The following is a 19751-nucleotide window of genomic DNA, read 5'->3' as shown; positions in this document are numbered from 1 at the left end:
GCTGAGGGCCTCACTAAGTTGCTGAGGCTGCTCTTGAACATGTGATACTTCTGCCTCAGCCTCCCAAGCTGCTGTGATTACAAGAGGGGCCACCATGCCTAGCTTTTATGACCATCTTAACTCTGGGCTGAAATGTTAGGATGTTACTTGTTTCCTACATATTCAGATATGCTGAATAAATGCTGATTAAATGTCTCTATTAAGCTAGCTATACTATAAGTGGTTCTCCAACTCATGCACAGAAGTGAGACCTGAGAATTTTGCATTATGACTTGAGAGTTGCAAGTGCTGCTGTTGCTAGTGCTGGACTCTGGGGAAGAACCCACATTTGAGAACTATAGCACTGCATTATTCACCTTCAGCAAACTGCTTTTCCCCCTTTGAAGAATATCAGTTCTGTCTGGGTCTCTGCTTTACTCTGCCTACACAGTAATAGGATCAAATCCTGATCCTGGGCTGGAACCTGGGTGCTTGGACAAGCTCTAAATTATCTATTTACATTTTTAAATATTTGATTTAATTATTTCCATTGGATTCAATCATGACATTTAATTACTTTATTGCATCAAATTCAAGATGCCATTGATTGCAAGGCACACTCGTAAATCACACTGGGTTTCAGAGGTAGTGAAAAGTGGGGAGGAGGGGCTGGGGTTGTGGCTCAGTGATAGAGCACTCACCTCACACATTTGAGGCACTAGGTTCAATCCTTAGCACCACATAACAATAAATAAATAAAATAAAGGTATTGTGTCCAACTACAACTAAAAAGTGGGAAGGAGGCTAAGACTGTAACTGAATGGTGGAGTACTTACCCAGTACACAGGAAGTCCTGGATTCAATCCTCAGTGCCAGAAAACAAAAACAAAACAAAACAAAACAAACAAACAAACATAAAAACCGTGGGGCAGATCTTCATTATCAGAGTCACTGCAGTTCAATAAATTAAGCCTCAATTTGGGGGTAGTCTGCCTTGGATTATATAAACTCAATTGGATGGATGCATTTGAAGGAAGGATTCCAGAGAGCTGTTTTAAACAGAAGGTGAATTTTAAGCCTCCCTTTACCAATTCTTAGTGGGAAAGACACTGCTGGTATTGTGACCTATGGCTGACTTTGTCATCTAATTGAAATTTATTGTTATCATAGTCATGCTCTCCCACTCAAATGTGACCATGCAATGCCTAATCCTTACCTCAGAATGAATCTCTTTTTGTCCCATTGGATTGGTAGGCCATGTGCTTTTTTAAAAATGGTGAATTATTAGATTCATGGTGTCCTTGGCCAGTCAGGAAAGGACCTTTAGAACAAAATGTGCTCAATTGCCCTAATTCTGCCTTGCCTTTATGTTATAAGTTATTGTTCCTAAAATAAAAGGATTTGGAGAAATCACTATTAATTTTAAAGAATAATTTCATGAATAGTTGAGAGAGTTACTGGAGATGCAGAAATTCTAAATCTGTATGCCCTAATTTTTTTTTCCCATATGGTATTGGGGATTGAACCCAGGAACAATCTGCCACAGGGCTACATCCCGAGTCCTTTTCATTTTTTATTTTGAGAGAGGTTCTTGCTAAATTACTTAGGCTGGCCTTGAATTTGTGATCCTCCTGCCTCAACCTCCCAAATGGCCCCGGATTACAGGCCTGTGTCACTATGCCCCACCTATTGTCCCCTTTTCTATTATCAGAAAACCTGCTGACAGTTCATATATTTTTCCATTTCTAGAAAAGCAAGGGCTGTAGATGTAGCTCGGTGGTAGAGTACTTGGCTAGCATGCATAAGACCCTGGGAAAAAAGAAGGAAGGACAGGAGTGAGGGAGGGAGGGAAGGAGAGGAAGGAGAGGAAGGAAGGAAGGGCCAGTCAGGCGCGCCAGAAGGAAGCACAGGCCTGTAATCTCAGTGACTCAGGAGATGGAGGTAAAAAGTTCATGAGTTCAAAGCCAGCCTCAGCAACAGCTAGGCACTAAGCAACTCAGTGAGACCCTGTCTCTAAAAAGGGCTGGGTATGTGGCTCAGTGGTTGAGTGCCCCTGAGTTCAATCCCTGATGCCAATAAAAAAGGAGAAAGACAGTCAGACCTACAAGTAACTCCAATAGTTCCATAGTTATATAAATGTTACACCTTTAGTCATCTCTTTTTCTGGATAGAGGTGTGTGACAAGAAGTTGCCCCAATCATTTGTATAATTTAAGTTGAAAGTGGACAGAATTACCCAAGAATTTCAGGTGTCTACAGGTAGCAGAGGCTAAAACTCTCCATCAACCTTCTCTCTGCAATTAGAGGTAAGGGAAACAATTAGAATGGATCCCAGCAGTTTATCTGTTCTATTCCTAGGAGGAATACCATTGCAAAAGTCCCTGGAGGGATTAATGGGTTGGGGGAGAAACTGGGCTGATTTTCACTGAACAAGTGAGAGTGAAATCAAAGAACTACAGTCTTCCACTCCAGGACTGGACCACCCTTGGAAGCTTGGGATACCTGGCTTCACAGATACAGGATTGAGCAGGATCATTGTTCAACTGGGATACCACGTGACATGCTTAGAACCTTCATGGTAATTGACCAGCTTTCCACCAGAAGTTTAGAATAAGAGTCTGCCTTAGACTGACTAACCCCTTAGGTTCTTGGAAAAATTTGAAGACTGAGGAGTTTTTAAGGAGAGAGAGACTGGATTTCCTACCAACAGGGTAGCTCTGGGCTCCAGAAAGACAACTGAAAAAACAAAGGTTACATGACAATATTTATATCTAAGTCTTATGCCTACTTCTGTGAAGATAGAATCAACTGAGACCAGATCTATTAAAACAAGTTGTAAGCATTTCAAGAAAATTATCCAAGTGTAGTTATGAAAATTGACATTCATTTATTTTTCACCCTATTGAGTATTTCCTGTGCATCAGAACCTGGGATTCAAAGTGAACTAAGGAAAAAGACTAGGTCTGAGTGCAGATGAAGGCACCTTCTAAGAAAGTTAATGTCTGTAGACAGAGGGGCACCTGCGAAGAAGTATAAATGGGGCTTGCTGTGTTGTGTCACTTTGAGAAATCACTCAGATGAGCTCAGTTGTGAATAGGGGTGAGATAAGATGATCCTGGACCCAGTGGAGGCAGGCAGACTGGTTGAGAGCGTGCTGGGATGTTGTGAAAGACAACCAGAACGCCATCACTGCATGCTGAGTGTTATGAAAAATAAAGCAGGAATGAGACCCCACCTTCCAGAAGCTTAAGGCAGAATACAACTAACATAGGAGGTCAGGAGCCTAATGATGAGGCTCCAAGGGCTGAAGAAAGCATGCAGTGTGAGTCATGATCACAGACTGATGTTGGTTGTGAATGCAGTTGGGAAGAAAGTCTGGGGAAGTGTTTGCCAGAGTCAAAGAAGAGATAAAAGGTATGCCTTAAAAGGTAACACTAGCCCCCCCCCCCACCAAACATTCACATGTCCTTTATGTAATGGTGGTTGCTATTTTGAGAATGTCAATTTCAGGAGACACCATAGTAATGTGTTTCTGTGTGTTTTAAAAGCCATCACTATAAAAGCCCTAGAATCACTCATGAAATTCAAGTACCACTTTTTGCCCATGAGCATGGAACATTCTGTTCTACTAACAGTAACTCGTCCTATTACATTGGACAGTTCATCTCTAATTCTGCTGTTTTGTTAGTAATTTGGGGCCACATAAACACGTACAGGACCTGTGATGAATATGGTGATTCTCACTTTATAACCAAAGAGGGTGGTTGTCATAGCTTGTGAACCATTGTGACCATAAAGCCTGAAGTGAGTCATGGGGTCTGACCCAGGTACAAAGATGTGTTATTATTCATGTTAGTTAGTTGAATTTCCTGGGCTGAACTTATTGGAGTTTGTTTTCTTGGTTTAGGACTGGATTTTAATGTTAGATCAGAAGTCTAAATGTTGTACTTAGATCTCTGACTAATCGATTTTGTAGTTTGGGGAAGACTTCATCTTAGAGCTGTCAGTTTCTTCATCTGAGAAACTGTAAGTAACACATTGGATCAAATTTCATCCAATATTGAGAAATTAATGATTTTGTGCTGTGCCAAGGACTGCTGGTGCTGACTGAATATCCTTAACAGATTTGTTAATTTAGTAATTAATATAATTAAGATTATGAAGTGGCATAATTAATTATATTGGTGGTATCTGCCTAATCAAAAGACTACATTTGTCAGAATTCCTTAGAGATGGGTATAGACAGTGAAATTTAAGCAGAAGGAGCTCCTACCTCAGAACCGTAACTTTTACTTTTGCTCCTCTTCTTGTAATACTAACTTGGGAATGTTTATATGATGGCTGGAGCATCAGAGACCATCTTGAAATCTGAATGGCCTTCTAAGGCTTATGTTAAGATGGTGAGGCAGGAAGATGATGGAGTCTAGGTCCCTGGTGAACATGATGTCATCATTTCAGCTTTGACCTATTTCTAGATTTTCTCTCTTATTTTCTGAGAATGTTAATACACCAGGGTTTTGTTGTTGTTGTTGTTGTTGTTTTTTTTTTTTTTGCAATACTGAGATTAAAGCCTGGATGTTCTACTACTGAGCTATTTTTGAAATATTACTGTTTCAAATTTGTCCTTTTCGAAAAATTACTACTTTAAAAATTTTTTTGTGACAAGTTCTCACTAAGGTGCAGAGGCTACCCTTGAACTTGTGATCCTCTTGCCTCAGCCTCCTGAATTTCTGGAATTACAGGCATGACCCACTGCATCCAGCAGAAATAGTCCTCTTATGGAAGGCCCTACTAACTGTCGAATTTGCTTTCTAATAAATATATTGACATCAGTTTATTTATTTATTTATTGGTATCAGAGATTGAACCCAGAGGTGCTTAACCACTGAGCCACATCCCCAGCCCTTTTAAAAACTTCTTATCTTGAGACATGGTCTTGCTAATTTGCTAAGGCTAACTTTGAGCCTGCAGTCCTCCTGCCTCAGCCTCCTGAGCCACTATGATTACAGGCATGCACCACCATGCCTGGCAGATTCTCTTTATATCTAATTTTCCATCCCTAAGTTTTTCTCCTTTCAGTATTGAAGACAATAGCTTATTAACTAGCTTGGGAACTTCTTAGTGCTATTAGGATTTCAACATAATTCATCAAATTTCTAAAATTAATGAGTTATTGGATATGTAGAAACATAGCCACAGAATGTGAAGAACTACTGATGTTTAGAAGCAATTGGAAGGGGTGAAATTGAGGGAAGTTTGTTCATAAGGAAACCATAAAATTTTTTAAATATAGGGATTCAGAAATTTGGAAGCTAAAAGAACCTTAGATCCACTAGTGGTGAGTTCCCATTGTTGTAGGATGGAAAACCCCATTTCTCAGTGCACCTGCACTTTGATCTTCTTGTCTGTCATTGCAGCATGATTATGAGGATTACTAGGTCATTCTCAGCCTAAGTTATTGTGACTTAATTTTCTGGGAAAGGAAGAGGATCATTAAAGGATATCATTAAAGGAGAGACATGAGACTTGTAATTGACTTTCCTTGAAAGTAGATCCATCTGGAAGATTTATCAGTAAACATTTATCAGTGTATTTGGCTTTTAAGCAGATTCTCTTAAACAGATTCTTAAAAAGCAAACAAGCAAAAGCTAAAAGAGAGCCACTTTAGTGTTACGAGGTTGCTTCTGTGATCACTCTATGGTAGGAAAATTAATGTTTAAGAAAATAAATCCTCTTCTAATACAATCAGGCCTCTTTTCTCCATTTGGCTTCTTGCTCAGAAGTTACATTGTTCCTCAGGGATTGTGCATTGTTGTGATTCGCTTGTTTGTATGTTCAGAATGTGGAGGGGGTAGGAGGGATGGGTCTTCATGAAATCTATGAACAGGGGGGTTTAGAAACCTTGCATCTCTGCAGGTGTGATTAAACCTGCACTGGTGCAAAATTACATATTGTTCTTTTTTAGAGGGCATAGTTATTTTCAAGAAGACACTGGTCACTGTGGTTTAAATAAAAGTGCTCACATGACGTATCAGCATTTAAAATACCCAGCAGTCTTATGAAGTTGTATGTTTCCACCATCAGATGTGCCTTCTTTTTCACCCGTTTTCCTGTTTGGTTGGTTTTGCTTGTTGAGTTATATGTGTCAAAAATCACAATCCTTGTCATTAGCCAGTTTGACTTTATATTTACCCAAGGATATTCCTTCATTGATAGCCAACTCAGAGAATAGTCCTGAGTGAATTTAAAGGGCAAAATTTGACATTGTGGATGATAAAAGTAAAGAATGGTATACACCCATAAACAACCATTACACAATTCTGTCACACTTGATAAAATCTTCTCCTGTATGGACTTCTTCTTCATACGTATATTGAAGATTTTACTGCCCCATTCCCTATTAATGTGTTTATGTGGGTGAGGAACATTGTTCCAATTGGAACACTATGAGGATTTGGGTTGTCCGTAGGTCCTTTATCTGAACTCCCCACTTTAGGCTTCATTCTCAGCTTCCAACAATGTTGGAACAAGACCAGTATCAGAATTCTAGTGTCACCAATTTCTGGGTTATATACCCAATATGAAAAGAGGACATCTCTCTCTCTAGCAGCTCACACCTGATTAATGGTATATTTTACTCTGAACCAATCAATCATAGTGGTTTTATCTGACTGTAAGGAGGTTCCACAAAGGAAATTAAGTTTTTTTTTTTTCAAAAGGAAGGCAAAATAAATGGTCGGCATCCAGAAAAACCAGTTGCTCACTGGAAGAACCTGATACTTCTTGATGAGCTAACACCTTCCCATTGTTTACCCCTCAATGGCAGACTCAACTAATCATAGTCAGCCAGTAGATTCTGAAGTCTTATTGCCCACTTGAACTTTGTCTGTAACATCTATTTCTAGAGCAAAGATACTGCCAGGGAAGAGGGGATCAGGGTTGAAAATTCCATTCCACTCATTACCCAATGAAGTGTGGCTCTGGCCCTCTATTCACAACTTAGTTGCTCCTTCTTAGTCCCTCCTGATCTGCAATTCCTCTGTAGGTACCCCTACCACTAAATCCCATAGATTTCCCCATCTCCAAAGAAGAAAAGCACCCTTTATTTCTTCCAGGGTAACTGGCACAATGCTGTGTACATGGTAAACAATGAAGAACACTTGTGAAATAAAGAAAGAACACTTAAGGGAAACAAAAGGCTACCTGTCCTCATAAGGAATGAGTTGAGAACTCCTGAAAAAGCCCATTCAATAACTCAGCTTTAATTCTGCTTTTAGTTTCTTTCTGGAAACTCTTCGCATTTTCAGTAGGAAAATTTATTATACTTATTTTACACTTGTTACTCTGTTATTATGAGTCTTCCCTGATTATCAAAATAGTCTGAAGATTTAGCGGGGGGGGAAAAAAACTAATGGTATCAACCATTCAACATATTTTGTCAATAAAATGAAGAAAATTTTTTCTTCATTTTTCCCCTGGTAGTTGGGGTAATATTGGGGGCACTCAGTGCAGATTTGAAGTGATTCCAGAAGGAAGCAGTTAGCACTTCCAATTACGTAGCCAGAAATAATGAGAGGGTACAAAGAAATGCTCCAAGTGAGTATTCTTGGCAGTCAGAGCTATTTATCATTCTTCTGAAAGAACTATAGCTCCACTGTTACCTAAGTTTATCCTTTAGTCATTTAATAAGTATAATATCCCCAGTGTAAAAGAGGGAATCAATTACTGTGATGAAGAGTATCCTTTGTAAAATAATGCTAGAATACCAAGAAAAGCTTTTATTCTTATTTTTGTTTTGTTTTGTTTGTTTTTAGTTAGTTTTTTGTTGTTGTTACTATTCCTTTTAGTAAGAATTAGTATCTAAAATCACGTCCTCTCATGAAATTGTTAGCTAATGTTTTCAAAACATAACTTAAGAGGCAAGAGAATGTTTTCTATTTTGTCATATGAGATAGTTGAATGCTGCTTCATTTGTTAATAGAAAAAAAGTCATTTGTTTTTGTTTTTAGTTATTTTTATGACCTGCAAAGTTTGCTATCAATATACAAAGTATAAACAAAAAAATGGGTATTTGGCTATAATTTATCATAGCCTATCACCTGTTGATCCATATTTTATATGTCTCATCTATGTAAAAAAAACAGTACAGTATCTTTTCAGGATGCGAAGTCAGACAGATTTTAGAACTTTGGTCAGCTTCTTGATTCCAACTCAATGGTATTAGCAAAAAAGAAAGCTTGTTCTCAGGAGCTCCAGAGTTCCCCTAATTCCTCCCTATGTCTCTGTATTTAGGACCAAAGTTGGGAATAAAAACTAGTTTTTCATATTTTCTCTTCTGGCACCTTTTCTATATTCTATTCAGTGACCACCACTCCCTTTCATCCCAGGTCCTCATTCAGTGCAACCGAATTCTAAGTTACAAAGGTTATTTTCTCAACATTTTGCAGGCATTGTGTCACTGTTTTCTTCTAACCTTGGTGACTTCCTGTTGTCTGTTCATGACCTACTTTTCTTTGTAGATGTTTTTAGGAGCTTTCATTCTGATCATCCCGTATTTCATGCCCAGTCTTCTTCCAGCATACTCTAGGCCTTTGACTGCAGACACATGTGTTCTTCCAGCCCAGAAAACCTTCTCTTGTTAATCATTATTAATTTTATGACATATATTTTCTCTTCCTGAACTCCTAATAGCTGAATGTTGGACTTTTAAAACCCAAATCCTTAATGGTTGTCTTCCTATTTTCCAGTTTTTTTTTTAAATCTGTTTTACCTTCTAGAAATTTTGTTCAAGTTTACCTTTCAATATTCATTTTGACCATGATATTTAAAAACTTTTGTTTTTTTTTCCTTTTAAATAGCATCAGTTTTTATGTTTTCCTCGGTCTCTCTGTTTCCTTTGGATTTCTTCATTTGGTTGATGCTGCTGATTATTCAAGTCTCTCTTCCTCTTCATTATTATGGAGAGTTTCTTCAAAAGGCTATTCATTCTTTAAAAGTGAGACATCCTCAACAAGACAATAACAATGATGATAACTCATCATCAAAATTCTGCAAACATATGTAGGGCTTGTTAACTACAGGGTTTCACTGTTGCATGATTGGTTGTTCAGCCAGCAAATCCTTGGGAAAGTTTCCCAATGCCATTATCAGAGGATTCCCTGCTTATTGCCTGGAAGACTTCTGCCTGGGGCATATCCATGACTGCTAGTGTTCCTGGAGCATGACATGTAACATTGAATATCTCGCTAAGAACTCTATAGACTTTCAATTAGGCTCCGAAGCCTCACTTTGTTTGCCACAGTGCCTAATGTCCTTGCTTGGAAATATTTCTAGTTGATTTTCTGCAGAAAAGAAAGATTCAGCTTCCAGCAGAGGAGGGAAATTGGTGGGATTCAAAGGCTCTATATAAATGTTCATGGACTTTCACCCCTCACACTCTCTGGGTTTGGAGGAACACATATTGGAATTTATTCTCCACTGTGCTGAGACAGTTTCTATTCCCTTTTATCCATTTTCTGACTTTGTTGATCTGGGTATGGTTATACATGCCTGTAATTCTGTATTTTTCAGAAGGCTGAGGCAGGCAGATCCCAAGCTCAAAGTCATCCTGGGCAACTTAGGGATATCCTGCCTCAGAACAAAAAATAAATAAATAAATAAAAATAAAAATGACTGAGAATGTATTTCAGTGGTAGAGTACCCCTATGTTTAATCCCAGAAAGAATGAAAAAAATCATTGAAGTCTCTCCTTTGCTGATCTCTCCTTCCTTATGGTCTCTACCTTTGTGCTTTATTTTAATTTTGCTTTGGTGAAGTACTAGAAAAAGAGACAAGATAACAAGCATGTATGGTTTCATTCTGTTTGACTGGAAATCCAGTGGAGCCAGAGCTGAGGAAGAAGGTGGCTAGCAAGAGCACCTATAGTAGAAAAAAGTTGGGTGGGACAGTTTTGTGAATGATCTGCAAGATAATGATGCAAAATATGTGTGAACAATGTGCTGGGTGCTTTGCTGCATTGTTTATTTCTGACCTTGTAAGAAGACCAGGATACACATACTGAGACATAAAATGACAACTCTTATTTAATTCCAATCCTAATGCTAGAAACCATTCCCTCAACTGCCACACTCTCTTGCCTCCTATAAAGGACATACATTGTACAGAATCACTTTCCATGTTCATGATGTAGGAGATTTTCTATTCTATTATTTTTCTATTTAATAATTTCTTAATCTAAAATGCTTTCAGGTTTGCAAAACAGTAAAAGAACCTTCTTTAGATGAATAAATGCTGTCAGTATCTGTAGGACTTTCATTATACTTAAGCACTCACTGTTATACAAACTCATGGACAATCGATTTGAATTCTGTCTTATTACTTCGCTGCAAAACAAATATACTCTTTATATCTATATTTAAATCATATGCAGAGAGGTGGAAGTTGTGTATATTTGACACAAACATCTGGAAGGAAAGAATAACCAGCCAAAATTTGATGAAAGGAGATTCTTAAGTGAAGTACACTTGAAATTATGAAAATAGATCATGCCAGTTTCTTTAAGAACCTGCACAGATTTGTTTCAGACATGGCTTAGAGATCATTGAGGTTAAAGTCTAATTAAGTATGCAATGTTTTCTTTGCTATCAATTTTGGTTAAACCAGACTTTCTTGACACTTCCGGGGACAAAAAAATTCAGTTCTTTGTTAACACTTTAGCATTTGGACATTCCATTTTTTTTCCCTGAGTTTTTATAGATTGTTTCTTATATTTTCTGTAAATGGGCTCACTTGTGGATACTTTTTTGTCTTTCTTCTTTTACACAGCGTTCTACTCATAAGATTCAATAATACTGTATATGGCTGAGAATAGTACATCATAATCCTCATGTCTAAATACACAGAATGATTTCTTTCTCCAATATTTTCCTGTGACACAGCTGGGAAGTTTTCAGTATGGGATATTATGGGTATTTCAAATAATCATGTGCACATATCTTGAGGCATATATGAACACACTTCTTCAGGGGAATATATTTAGGAGTGGTATCTTAAATCAAGTGTACCCTTAATATCACTAGATGAGGAGAAAGAGGCTAACAAAGTACTTGCAAAGTGCAGGAGAGTTCCTGATGCTCCATATCCTAATCCAAACACTTGGGTTGTTAGAATTTCCTTTGTTTGTCTGTTTGTTGTTTTTCAAATGTGGGACTCAACAATGAGCTCTTTCTATTTCACTGTTTACCAATTACTTTCATATACTTAGTAGACATCAAATGTTCATTTTTAGTTGCATTTGCTATACTTCAAGAAAATCACTTTCTAGAAGCCATTTTTGAGCAACTTTTAGGGAACAAAAGACTACATAAGTTAGAGTACCTGCCACAACATGGTGGTGAGCAAGACAACTTTATCCATCAATTGCTTGCCATATATATGTAATGGAATAGAGCATCTCCTGACTTAGCACCATTTATCACTTTAACCTCTACTCGCATCTCTCAAGAAGTATTGCTCCAATAATTCTCCAGAACACTCAGTGAAGGCATCTGTGAAATCAAAGCTTAGTTTGGATTCAATGTTGTCATTATTTTTGTTTCTTCTCTTCTGAACTTTGGCATTCCTACTTAATATGTTTATAATATAGAACTGCTCTAGAGACTTGCTTTCCTCAAGGCTCCTGTGCTTATGAGAGGATGATAGTGCTTCTCCTACCAGGATGTCTGTGTGTGACTCCTATTGCCTCACTGATATTCAAAGCATCCTTTGGGGATGGAGAAGGAGGCAAGTGCATTAAACTTCTTTTCATCACAGAGGGAGAGATCCAGTTCTGCATTGACAAGGCACAAAGCTCGGAACAGAACTCAGGTTCTGTTCTAACTTAGGTGTTAATGCCAAATGCCCTGGACAGGGTATTGACTTTAATACACATGAAACATGAGCGCTGTTCACCAATGGAGTGCTAATAGCAAGAACAAGAACATGAAGTCTTTTTTAAAGAAAAGATATATGATGAGACTGCATATGTTTTAGAGACAGATCTGACAATTTTAAAACCTTAAGTATATTTTTGTAGTTTTACTCCTTTCCCAACCCCTTTCACTTTGTTAAATCCCCAATTAATTGTGAGTACTCTTAAATAAATCATAAAATAATTTATATGAGTCCCTAAAGACCCAGACTTCATATTTCTTACTTCTCACTCTCCTCCTTTCTAACCTCTCCATGAGGTTTAGCAATAAAACATGAAGCTTAACTGGGTTAGGAGGTGTCTGAACATTCAGTGCTGGTGTCTCACCTCCTCTCTGACTTCACTTGGTCTTTCTGGAAGACTTCTCAGACTCTTAAAAGTAATTTTAATGTAGTATAAGCAATCCTTGAATTTATAACACTGTATATTTTATAGAAGACTACAAAGGTTCTTCCTCACCAGATATAAAGACAATGAAACTCAGAAGATAAACAGGCATCCTTAAATTCTCTCCACTACCATGTGGTAAATTTAAGACTAAAAACCTGGTTTTGTAACAATGAGTGCAGTGTTTCTTTTATGAGCAGCAAATTACAAGTATAAGGAGTATGGACTGCCTGTGCTTGAATCCCAGCTCTCTTAGAACCAGCTGAATGACCTGGGGTAATGTACTGACATGATCATGCCCCACCCTGGCAATAAAATTGATATGAAAGAGTTGTGAGGATTCAATAAGTTAATACATACAAACGTGTTTAAAAATGAACTCTTCTTACATAAAGGCTTAATGGATGGTACCTCTGATATTATCTTCCCTTAGTATTAGTGAACAATAATATTTGTAAACATAAAAATCAATAAGTCATCCCTTATATTCCTGATCATTACAAAACTAATGTAATGTTGAGTAGCACTCAATATAAATTCATTTTTTAATTTTTTCTTTAAATATTTTCTCAGCCATTTTTTTTAGTAGATGGACACAATACCTTTATTTTATTTATTTATTTTTTGTGGTGCTAAGGATTAAACTCAGTCCCTCACACGTGCCAGTCAAGTGCTGTAGCACTGAGCTACAGCCTCAGCCCGCATCTTTTAATCTTAATGAAATCAGGATCACAGTGGAGCTGAATTGGGTGACATAGAATCATGCAAAGCACTCGTTTTCTTTCCTAAACTCACAGTTCCACCCTCTGTCCCAATATGCCACAAAGTCTATCAACTGCCACTTTTACCTGGAGTGTCACACTCAGATTTTCCTGCCGCATGAATTTATGATGGAAGTATCTGCAAAAGGCAACATAAGACTATTCCATAAACACACACTGAACTTCTACTTTGGTTTTAAAATTGTGAGGCATAGAGAAGATGATAAAGAGAGAAGACTTACATAACTAAATTATTAGAGTGAGGAAAGAAAGGATGATACAATAACAGAGTGTTTTCTGGGGGCAAGGACGATATCTTATTTATCTTTGTGTTCCCAGAAACTATCAAAGAAATAATTATTAGACCATTATATGCAAAGTATGTACATAAGATATACACCAGAAATTTCCACCTGGACGTAATGGACACCTCAAACTCTATTTCCAACACTGATGTGTATACAATCTGCAATTTTTCTATTTTATTGAGAGGAGATACCACCGTTATTCATGTGGTCACTAAAGCCAGAATTCAAGTGTGATCCATGTGTCCTTCCTCTCTCAAGCTCAGTGTCCTGGAAGTCATTAACTTCTGTCTCTCTTCTGCAAATAACTACTGAATTCTTCTCTTGCCTGTTACTTCTTAGACCTCCAATAACCTCAGATGTTTGTTAGGAGATTATTTTCTAATAGTTTCATTGGATCTTGCCTCCTGAAGAAAGGTTGTATGCTTTATAATGTGAAGATGTATCCTTAGGGTATCTGCACATTTTGTGTCTGTGACTGTATATGCTGGTCATCCAGATGTGCTCTGTGTGAATTTGGCCCCCACTAATTCTCTCAAAAGGGTGGTGGTTTAGATGATGAATTATATGAACAACCCAGATATAATGCATAGTTTTAAAAATTAGCAGCAAATATTTATTTAGGGACTACTGACTATACATTATACTTACTTTATTTGCTTGATTAATCAAGTGCCATCTTGTTTAAATATGAATTAATTTAGCTTCAAGAATATTCAAATATCTTTTATATGTCTAATGACAATTATACATCTTCACCTATTCTTATTATTTGATGATTCACCATGGATTTATTTGTCTATTCTTACTGATTTTAGAGTGGTCTTTGGAGATTAAGGACCTTAAGGCCTTATCTTTATATATATATATATATTTTACTTTTAAAATTATTTTTTAGTTGACAATGGACCTTTATTTTCTATTTATTTATATGTGATGCTGAGGATTGAACCCAGTGCCTCATGTGTGCTGGGCAAGTACTCTACCACTGAACTACAATCCCAGCCCTGTTTTTTACCTTTATAAACATTTGTTCATTTCTAGTTTTACTCTTTTGGGTACTTCGTTTTGATAAACATATGTTTAAATTTTTTATACTGTCTACATATAAATATATTTTAAGACTTTTGCTATCCCAACATATATTTCTATATCTTTTTTATTTTTTGTTTTATGTTATATATTTAAGTCTTTAATAATTATAGAATTCATTTTAATTTAAATCAGAATTCTGATATTCTTTTCTAGATTTCCTAAATTGTCTAAATACTATTGCATATTCATCATTTCCGTATTGACTTGAAATGACACTGCTACAGTTTTAGAAATTCAAGGGTGATTGGTTCTGTTTTTAATCTTCTTATCTTGCCCTGATTCATAAATCCCTATATTATAAATTATTATGATTTTTTAAAAATATGTTTGTTATCTGGGAGAACATATTCCCTTTCACTCAATTTTCTTTCTTAGGATTTCCCCAGTTTTTCTGATATAGGTTTGGTAAATTATAAAAATTAATTTTTAAATTATGAGAATTTTATAATCTATTTGTCATGTTCTTCTTAAAAAACTCAATTTTTTATTGAAATTACATTAAGTTGCTAATAAACAGCTTCTAAGTACTACACAGTTTTTATGAAACCCCTGCCAACTGTGACCCTTGAGTCCTTCCTCTCTGTTAGGTGTTGGAGCACACCTGTAATCCCAGAGACTCCAGAGGCTGAGGCAGGAGTATTAAAACTTCGAGGACAGCCTCAGCAACTTAGAAAGGCCCTAAGTAACTTAGCTAGACCCTGTCTCAAAGAAACTAATAAAAAGATTTAGGAATGCAACTCAGTGTTTGAGCATACAGGTTCAATCCCAAGTATCAGTTTTAAAAAAAATAGGATAAAAGAGAAAATTCTATTTGTTTGAATATAAATATTACTAGGCAACAAAGGATCACCAAACATTTGAAGAAAACTATTGTTGAATGAAAAGAATCTAATAATGAAACAGGACAACTCTATTATTTTGAAGAAAAATCGCCTTCGTTTTTCCAGGGGACACAATGGAAAGTATGGTTATTTTTTTTAAATATTAAATTTTCAGAGATATAGAGTACATCTATGAAGTATGATCAGACTTCCAGAATATAGGTGCAGGATTTTGAAAAATAATTTCAAAGATAGATAAAAGACTTAAAACATGCTTGAATATTGAATTAGTCCAGAACATCTCTTAGAATATAGAACAAAAAGTTCAGGTATAAAGTATGATAAAAAATTAAAGTGAGATAAAGATTATGGTGGAAATAGAATGGCAACAGGCAGGGTAAAAAATAGAAAAAAAAATAATTCCTTGATCTGAAGGGTAATTGGAGTCTTCAGGTTGAGATGTCCAACAGGGGAAAATATATAAACTAGACCAAGAATGAGAAAATGTTGGAACTCTAGGAGACTCTAAATTTATTTGAAAACCTCCTCAAAACCAAAAAGGAATCTATCAAAGCTATCAGAGTTCTTATTAGCAAAGCTAGAAGCTGTAACAGACTAGGAAATGTTTCAAAGTTCTGAGAAGATTTCTTGGAACCAAATGTTGATAGCTGAACTATCAAGTGTTAGGACAAACTAAGGATGTATTGAAACAAGTAAGGGCTCAAGATTACAAGTTCACCTCCTACACACCCTTCCTAATTAAAAAGAAGAAGAAGAAGAAGAAGAATATATATATAACTTGAAGATATCCTCAAGCAAAAACAAAAGAATGCCACAAGAATCTAACTCAGAAATTAACCTAGGTAGCTGGGCTCAATGGTGCGTGCCTGTAATTCCAGCAACTTTAGAGGCTGAAGCAGGAGGATCACAAGTTGGAGGCCAGTGTCAGCAACTTAGCCAGATCCTAAAGAACTTCCTGAGAGAGATCTTGTCACAGAATAAATAAAAAAGGAGTTGGGATGCATCTCAGTGACAAAAGCACCCCTGGGTTAAATCCCCAGTACTAAATAAATAAGGAAAGAAAGAAAAGAAGAAAAAAAGAAATTAAACTAGGTACAGAGAACCCCAAAGGGACCAACACAGGTGTTCTGTGAAAACAAACCGCAGTATTAACAACAGTGTGGTAGGCCTAGAAAATAGGCAGCCTGAATTAGAGTCATTAGAGGGTTATAAGAAAAGTGACTTCAAGAAAAAAATAGACATCAAAATTCAACTTGCATGATTATAAAAACTTTATAATATTTTAGGGCAAAGTTAATTGCATAAAACTTACACATTAATCTAGGAATAAGTCTTAATAACTTTCTTGACTCTCCCAGGGCTGGAAAATAGATTTTTTTTTCAAAAATATAACAATGTTTCTCAATGATATTTTGTAATGTTATTTATATAAGAACTTTATATGTTTTATTAATTTATTATACATATTTTCTATGAATATGAGAATCATAAATGAGCTCATGTTTTCATTTTCTAGTTGATATATAGAAAACCTACTGTGGATATGTATTTTACAATATTTTGCTTTTCTTATAAATCATAGTTTTGTCCTTTTCTTATACATTTTGGTTGGTTCTCCTGAATTTTGAGTTAATGAATTGTCATCTGAAAATGTAAAAATTTTGCTCCCTCTTCAAACTTGTGAACTGTTTATTTGGTTTCTGTGTTTGATTGTGTTTCTGAGCAGCATTAAATAATAGTGGGATAGTAGACAATCTTCTTGTTTCTAATTTGTTTTTAATTATGGATATAGATATTGGATGAAAATTATTCATTAGCAGGTTAAGGAGCTATTTCTATTCTCATTGTACTAGGAGTACTGTTTTACTATCAGTTTTTTAATGAGTGTCATAGGCCAAATTCTGGGCATTGTTGGATAGTAGGATAAAAATTGTGGGCTCAATTATATGCTTAGAGGGACTGTCATAGCAATGTGCTGAAAACAATACTTTGAGAGAATAAACCACTAATAGAGCAAATGTGATTTTGAAGAAAAGGTAAAAAACGTTCAATAATTTACCATGATTTTAAATGTCTAATCATATAGAAAAAGTAGGGGAAATGCCTATAGAAAGACTGAACTTAAAAGATACATTAGAGAATAAATCCACTGTTCTTTCCTGAGTACTTCTTACCCATAAGACTCAGAATATTTGAAAGCAAAATGATTTAAAAAACAAATTAATATTGAATAGAATTTTTATATAATTGCTAAAAAAGATCTTTCTTTTTTAATCTTATTTATTTATTTATTGTCGATTTTTTTAAAAAAATAAATGACAGTGGAATGCATTACAATTCTTATTACACATATAGAGCACAATTCTTCATCTCTCTGTTTGTATATAAAGTATGTTGACACCAATTTGTATCTTCATACATGTACTTTGGATAATGATGTCCATCACATTCCACCATCCTTGCTAGTCCCCTGCCACCTCCTTTTCCCTCCCACCCCTCTGCCCTATCTAGAATTCATCTTTCTTATGTTACTTATTATATATGCTTGTAAAAAACAAAACTGTACAAGAAAATACTACGCCTTAAAAATTAGACATTTGACTTTCTCTTCTGACATAAGGAATAACAGTAACGGAACTCTAGTCACTTGTTTCCATAGTCAAGTAGTTTCTGTAAAATATAGCTTGAATAATATTTGGCTCTCTGCCGTTCATTATGGTGGTTTTCAAATAAAAAGTAAATGAGTTTTCATATTAAGGAGAACATTTCATTAGTGTGACAAATACCTGAGACTTATAAAGAGAAAAGATTGGTTTTGGTGGACACTTATGGTGGTTTCAGTCTATGATTGTTTGGTCACATGGCTTTTAGGCCCATGGTGACATGGTACCTCATGGCAGATTGTGCATGTCCAAGCAAAGGTGTTCACTCATGGCAAAAAAGCAAAGAGAGTAAGGGATTGGGGTTCTGACTGTGCCCTTCAAGAGCAAGCTCCCAGCCACCAGAAGACCATTCACCAAGGCCCACCTCTACTAAGCTTTTTTAACACCTGGGCCTTTGGCAGACACTATAGCACTTGGCCTCATTTAAAAGTGTAAATTCTACTTGAAGGCAGTAGACTTTATGCCCTTTCTTCATTTTTCTATAGACAATAAATTCTCAATCACGATAATCCAAAACTTGAATATTAATTGTTACTTGAACTTAATGTATCCCTATTCAATTACAAGTGTTTAACAAATAAACTTCTTGTGATTGATGAAGCCCATTGTCACTAATCTCCTTCCCAGTGTCTGATAGAGAGCCATGCTTTTATTTTTAAAGATTTCTACCTAGTTAGTTACATTTGCAATAAGATTATATGCTAATGTGCAATCTTCTTCATGTTAATGGTTCAGATGTTGAATTATAATGATTCATGATCTATATTGTAAGATTAAAAGGCATCTCAGAAAAGCTTGCCATTTCTCATTTGTGAATATGCCATCTGTTCCTGTCAGGATTGGTGCAGATTCGAGTTTGTTTTTAATAAACTTCAAAGAAGATCAAAACCAGGGCTCATCTGTATTGTCACTCTCAGGTGGTAGCTTTTTGGCCTCTCGTTTTGCCCTGCAGTCTTCTCCTAAGAAGAAAGCCACATTTTTCATTTGAGTACTTGCTGCTACAGGTTTTTATATACATATATTTTCAACTTTGAGTAGTGAACAGAAAGAAACAATGTGAGATTATCAGTAGAGAGATGTCCCTTCCCCATCCAGAGAACTTTCTGGAGAACTGAAAAAAAGTTCCACAAATAAAGGAATACATTTGGTTTACAGAAAGGTCTGAGGATCTGAAGAGCTCAGAGAGCAGACCATGCTATGGTGGTCCATTTGTTGTGATTGTTTTGCTTTATAGTGCATCACGCTTTCAGAGGTCTGTAGAGATACATTTAGAGATGAGGAAACCGAGGCCCACAGAACTCACACATGGAATCCACACTCCAAAAGGAGGAGCTCCTGTCTTACTATGGAATTTACAATGACACATTCTGAGGTCACACAAGAAATGAACCAGAGTAAAGTGTTAGAATTAGGTCAGCAACTGGAGACAGTGCTGTTCTCAATCTTTAGCTTCCCTGACCACAGATGTGACTGGGAATATGGAAAAAATGCATGTGTATGGCTGCAGTGTCCCTGTCCCATGCATCCTGTCTTCAGCTGAGCTTTAAGCTCAGCTTACTTTGGCCCATAGATTCTAGTGTTGTTTCTTTGAAGGAATTAAAAAAAAATTTTTCATGTATTTTAAACCTTTTAGGGTAAGAGGTCAATAAGAGACCCAGTCATGTTTTGAAAATTGAGTCTGTTTATATGTATGTAAAAAAATATTGGAAAAAATGACTACCACAAGAATTTCTTTAGATGCATGAGTTTTTA

At 36.2% G+C, this 19751-nt stretch overlaps 1 protein-coding gene across 1 annotated transcript in view; it reads left to right on the top strand.

The window, feature by feature from the left end:
- Nucleotides 1-19751, top strand: part of LOC143410620 (3',5'-cyclic-AMP phosphodiesterase 4D-like) — a 269804-nt gene that overhangs the window by 98195 nt on the left and 151858 nt on the right. The window contains exons 8-9 of the mRNA XM_076871442.2: nt 5298-5313; nt 18837-18857. Coding sequence (XP_076727557.1) covers nt 5298-5313; nt 18837-18857 — 37 coding nt within the window. The remainder of the gene's footprint in view (nt 1-5297; nt 5314-18836; nt 18858-19751) is intronic.

This window comes from Callospermophilus lateralis, chromosome 11 (assembly GCF_048772815.1).
Source record: "Callospermophilus lateralis isolate mCalLat2 chromosome 11, mCalLat2.hap1, whole genome shotgun sequence".
NCBI lineage: Eukaryota > Metazoa > Chordata > Mammalia > Rodentia > Sciuridae > Callospermophilus > Callospermophilus lateralis.
The sequence above is the reverse complement of the archived record's forward strand: the minus strand, read 5'-3'. Positions and strand labels throughout refer to the sequence as shown.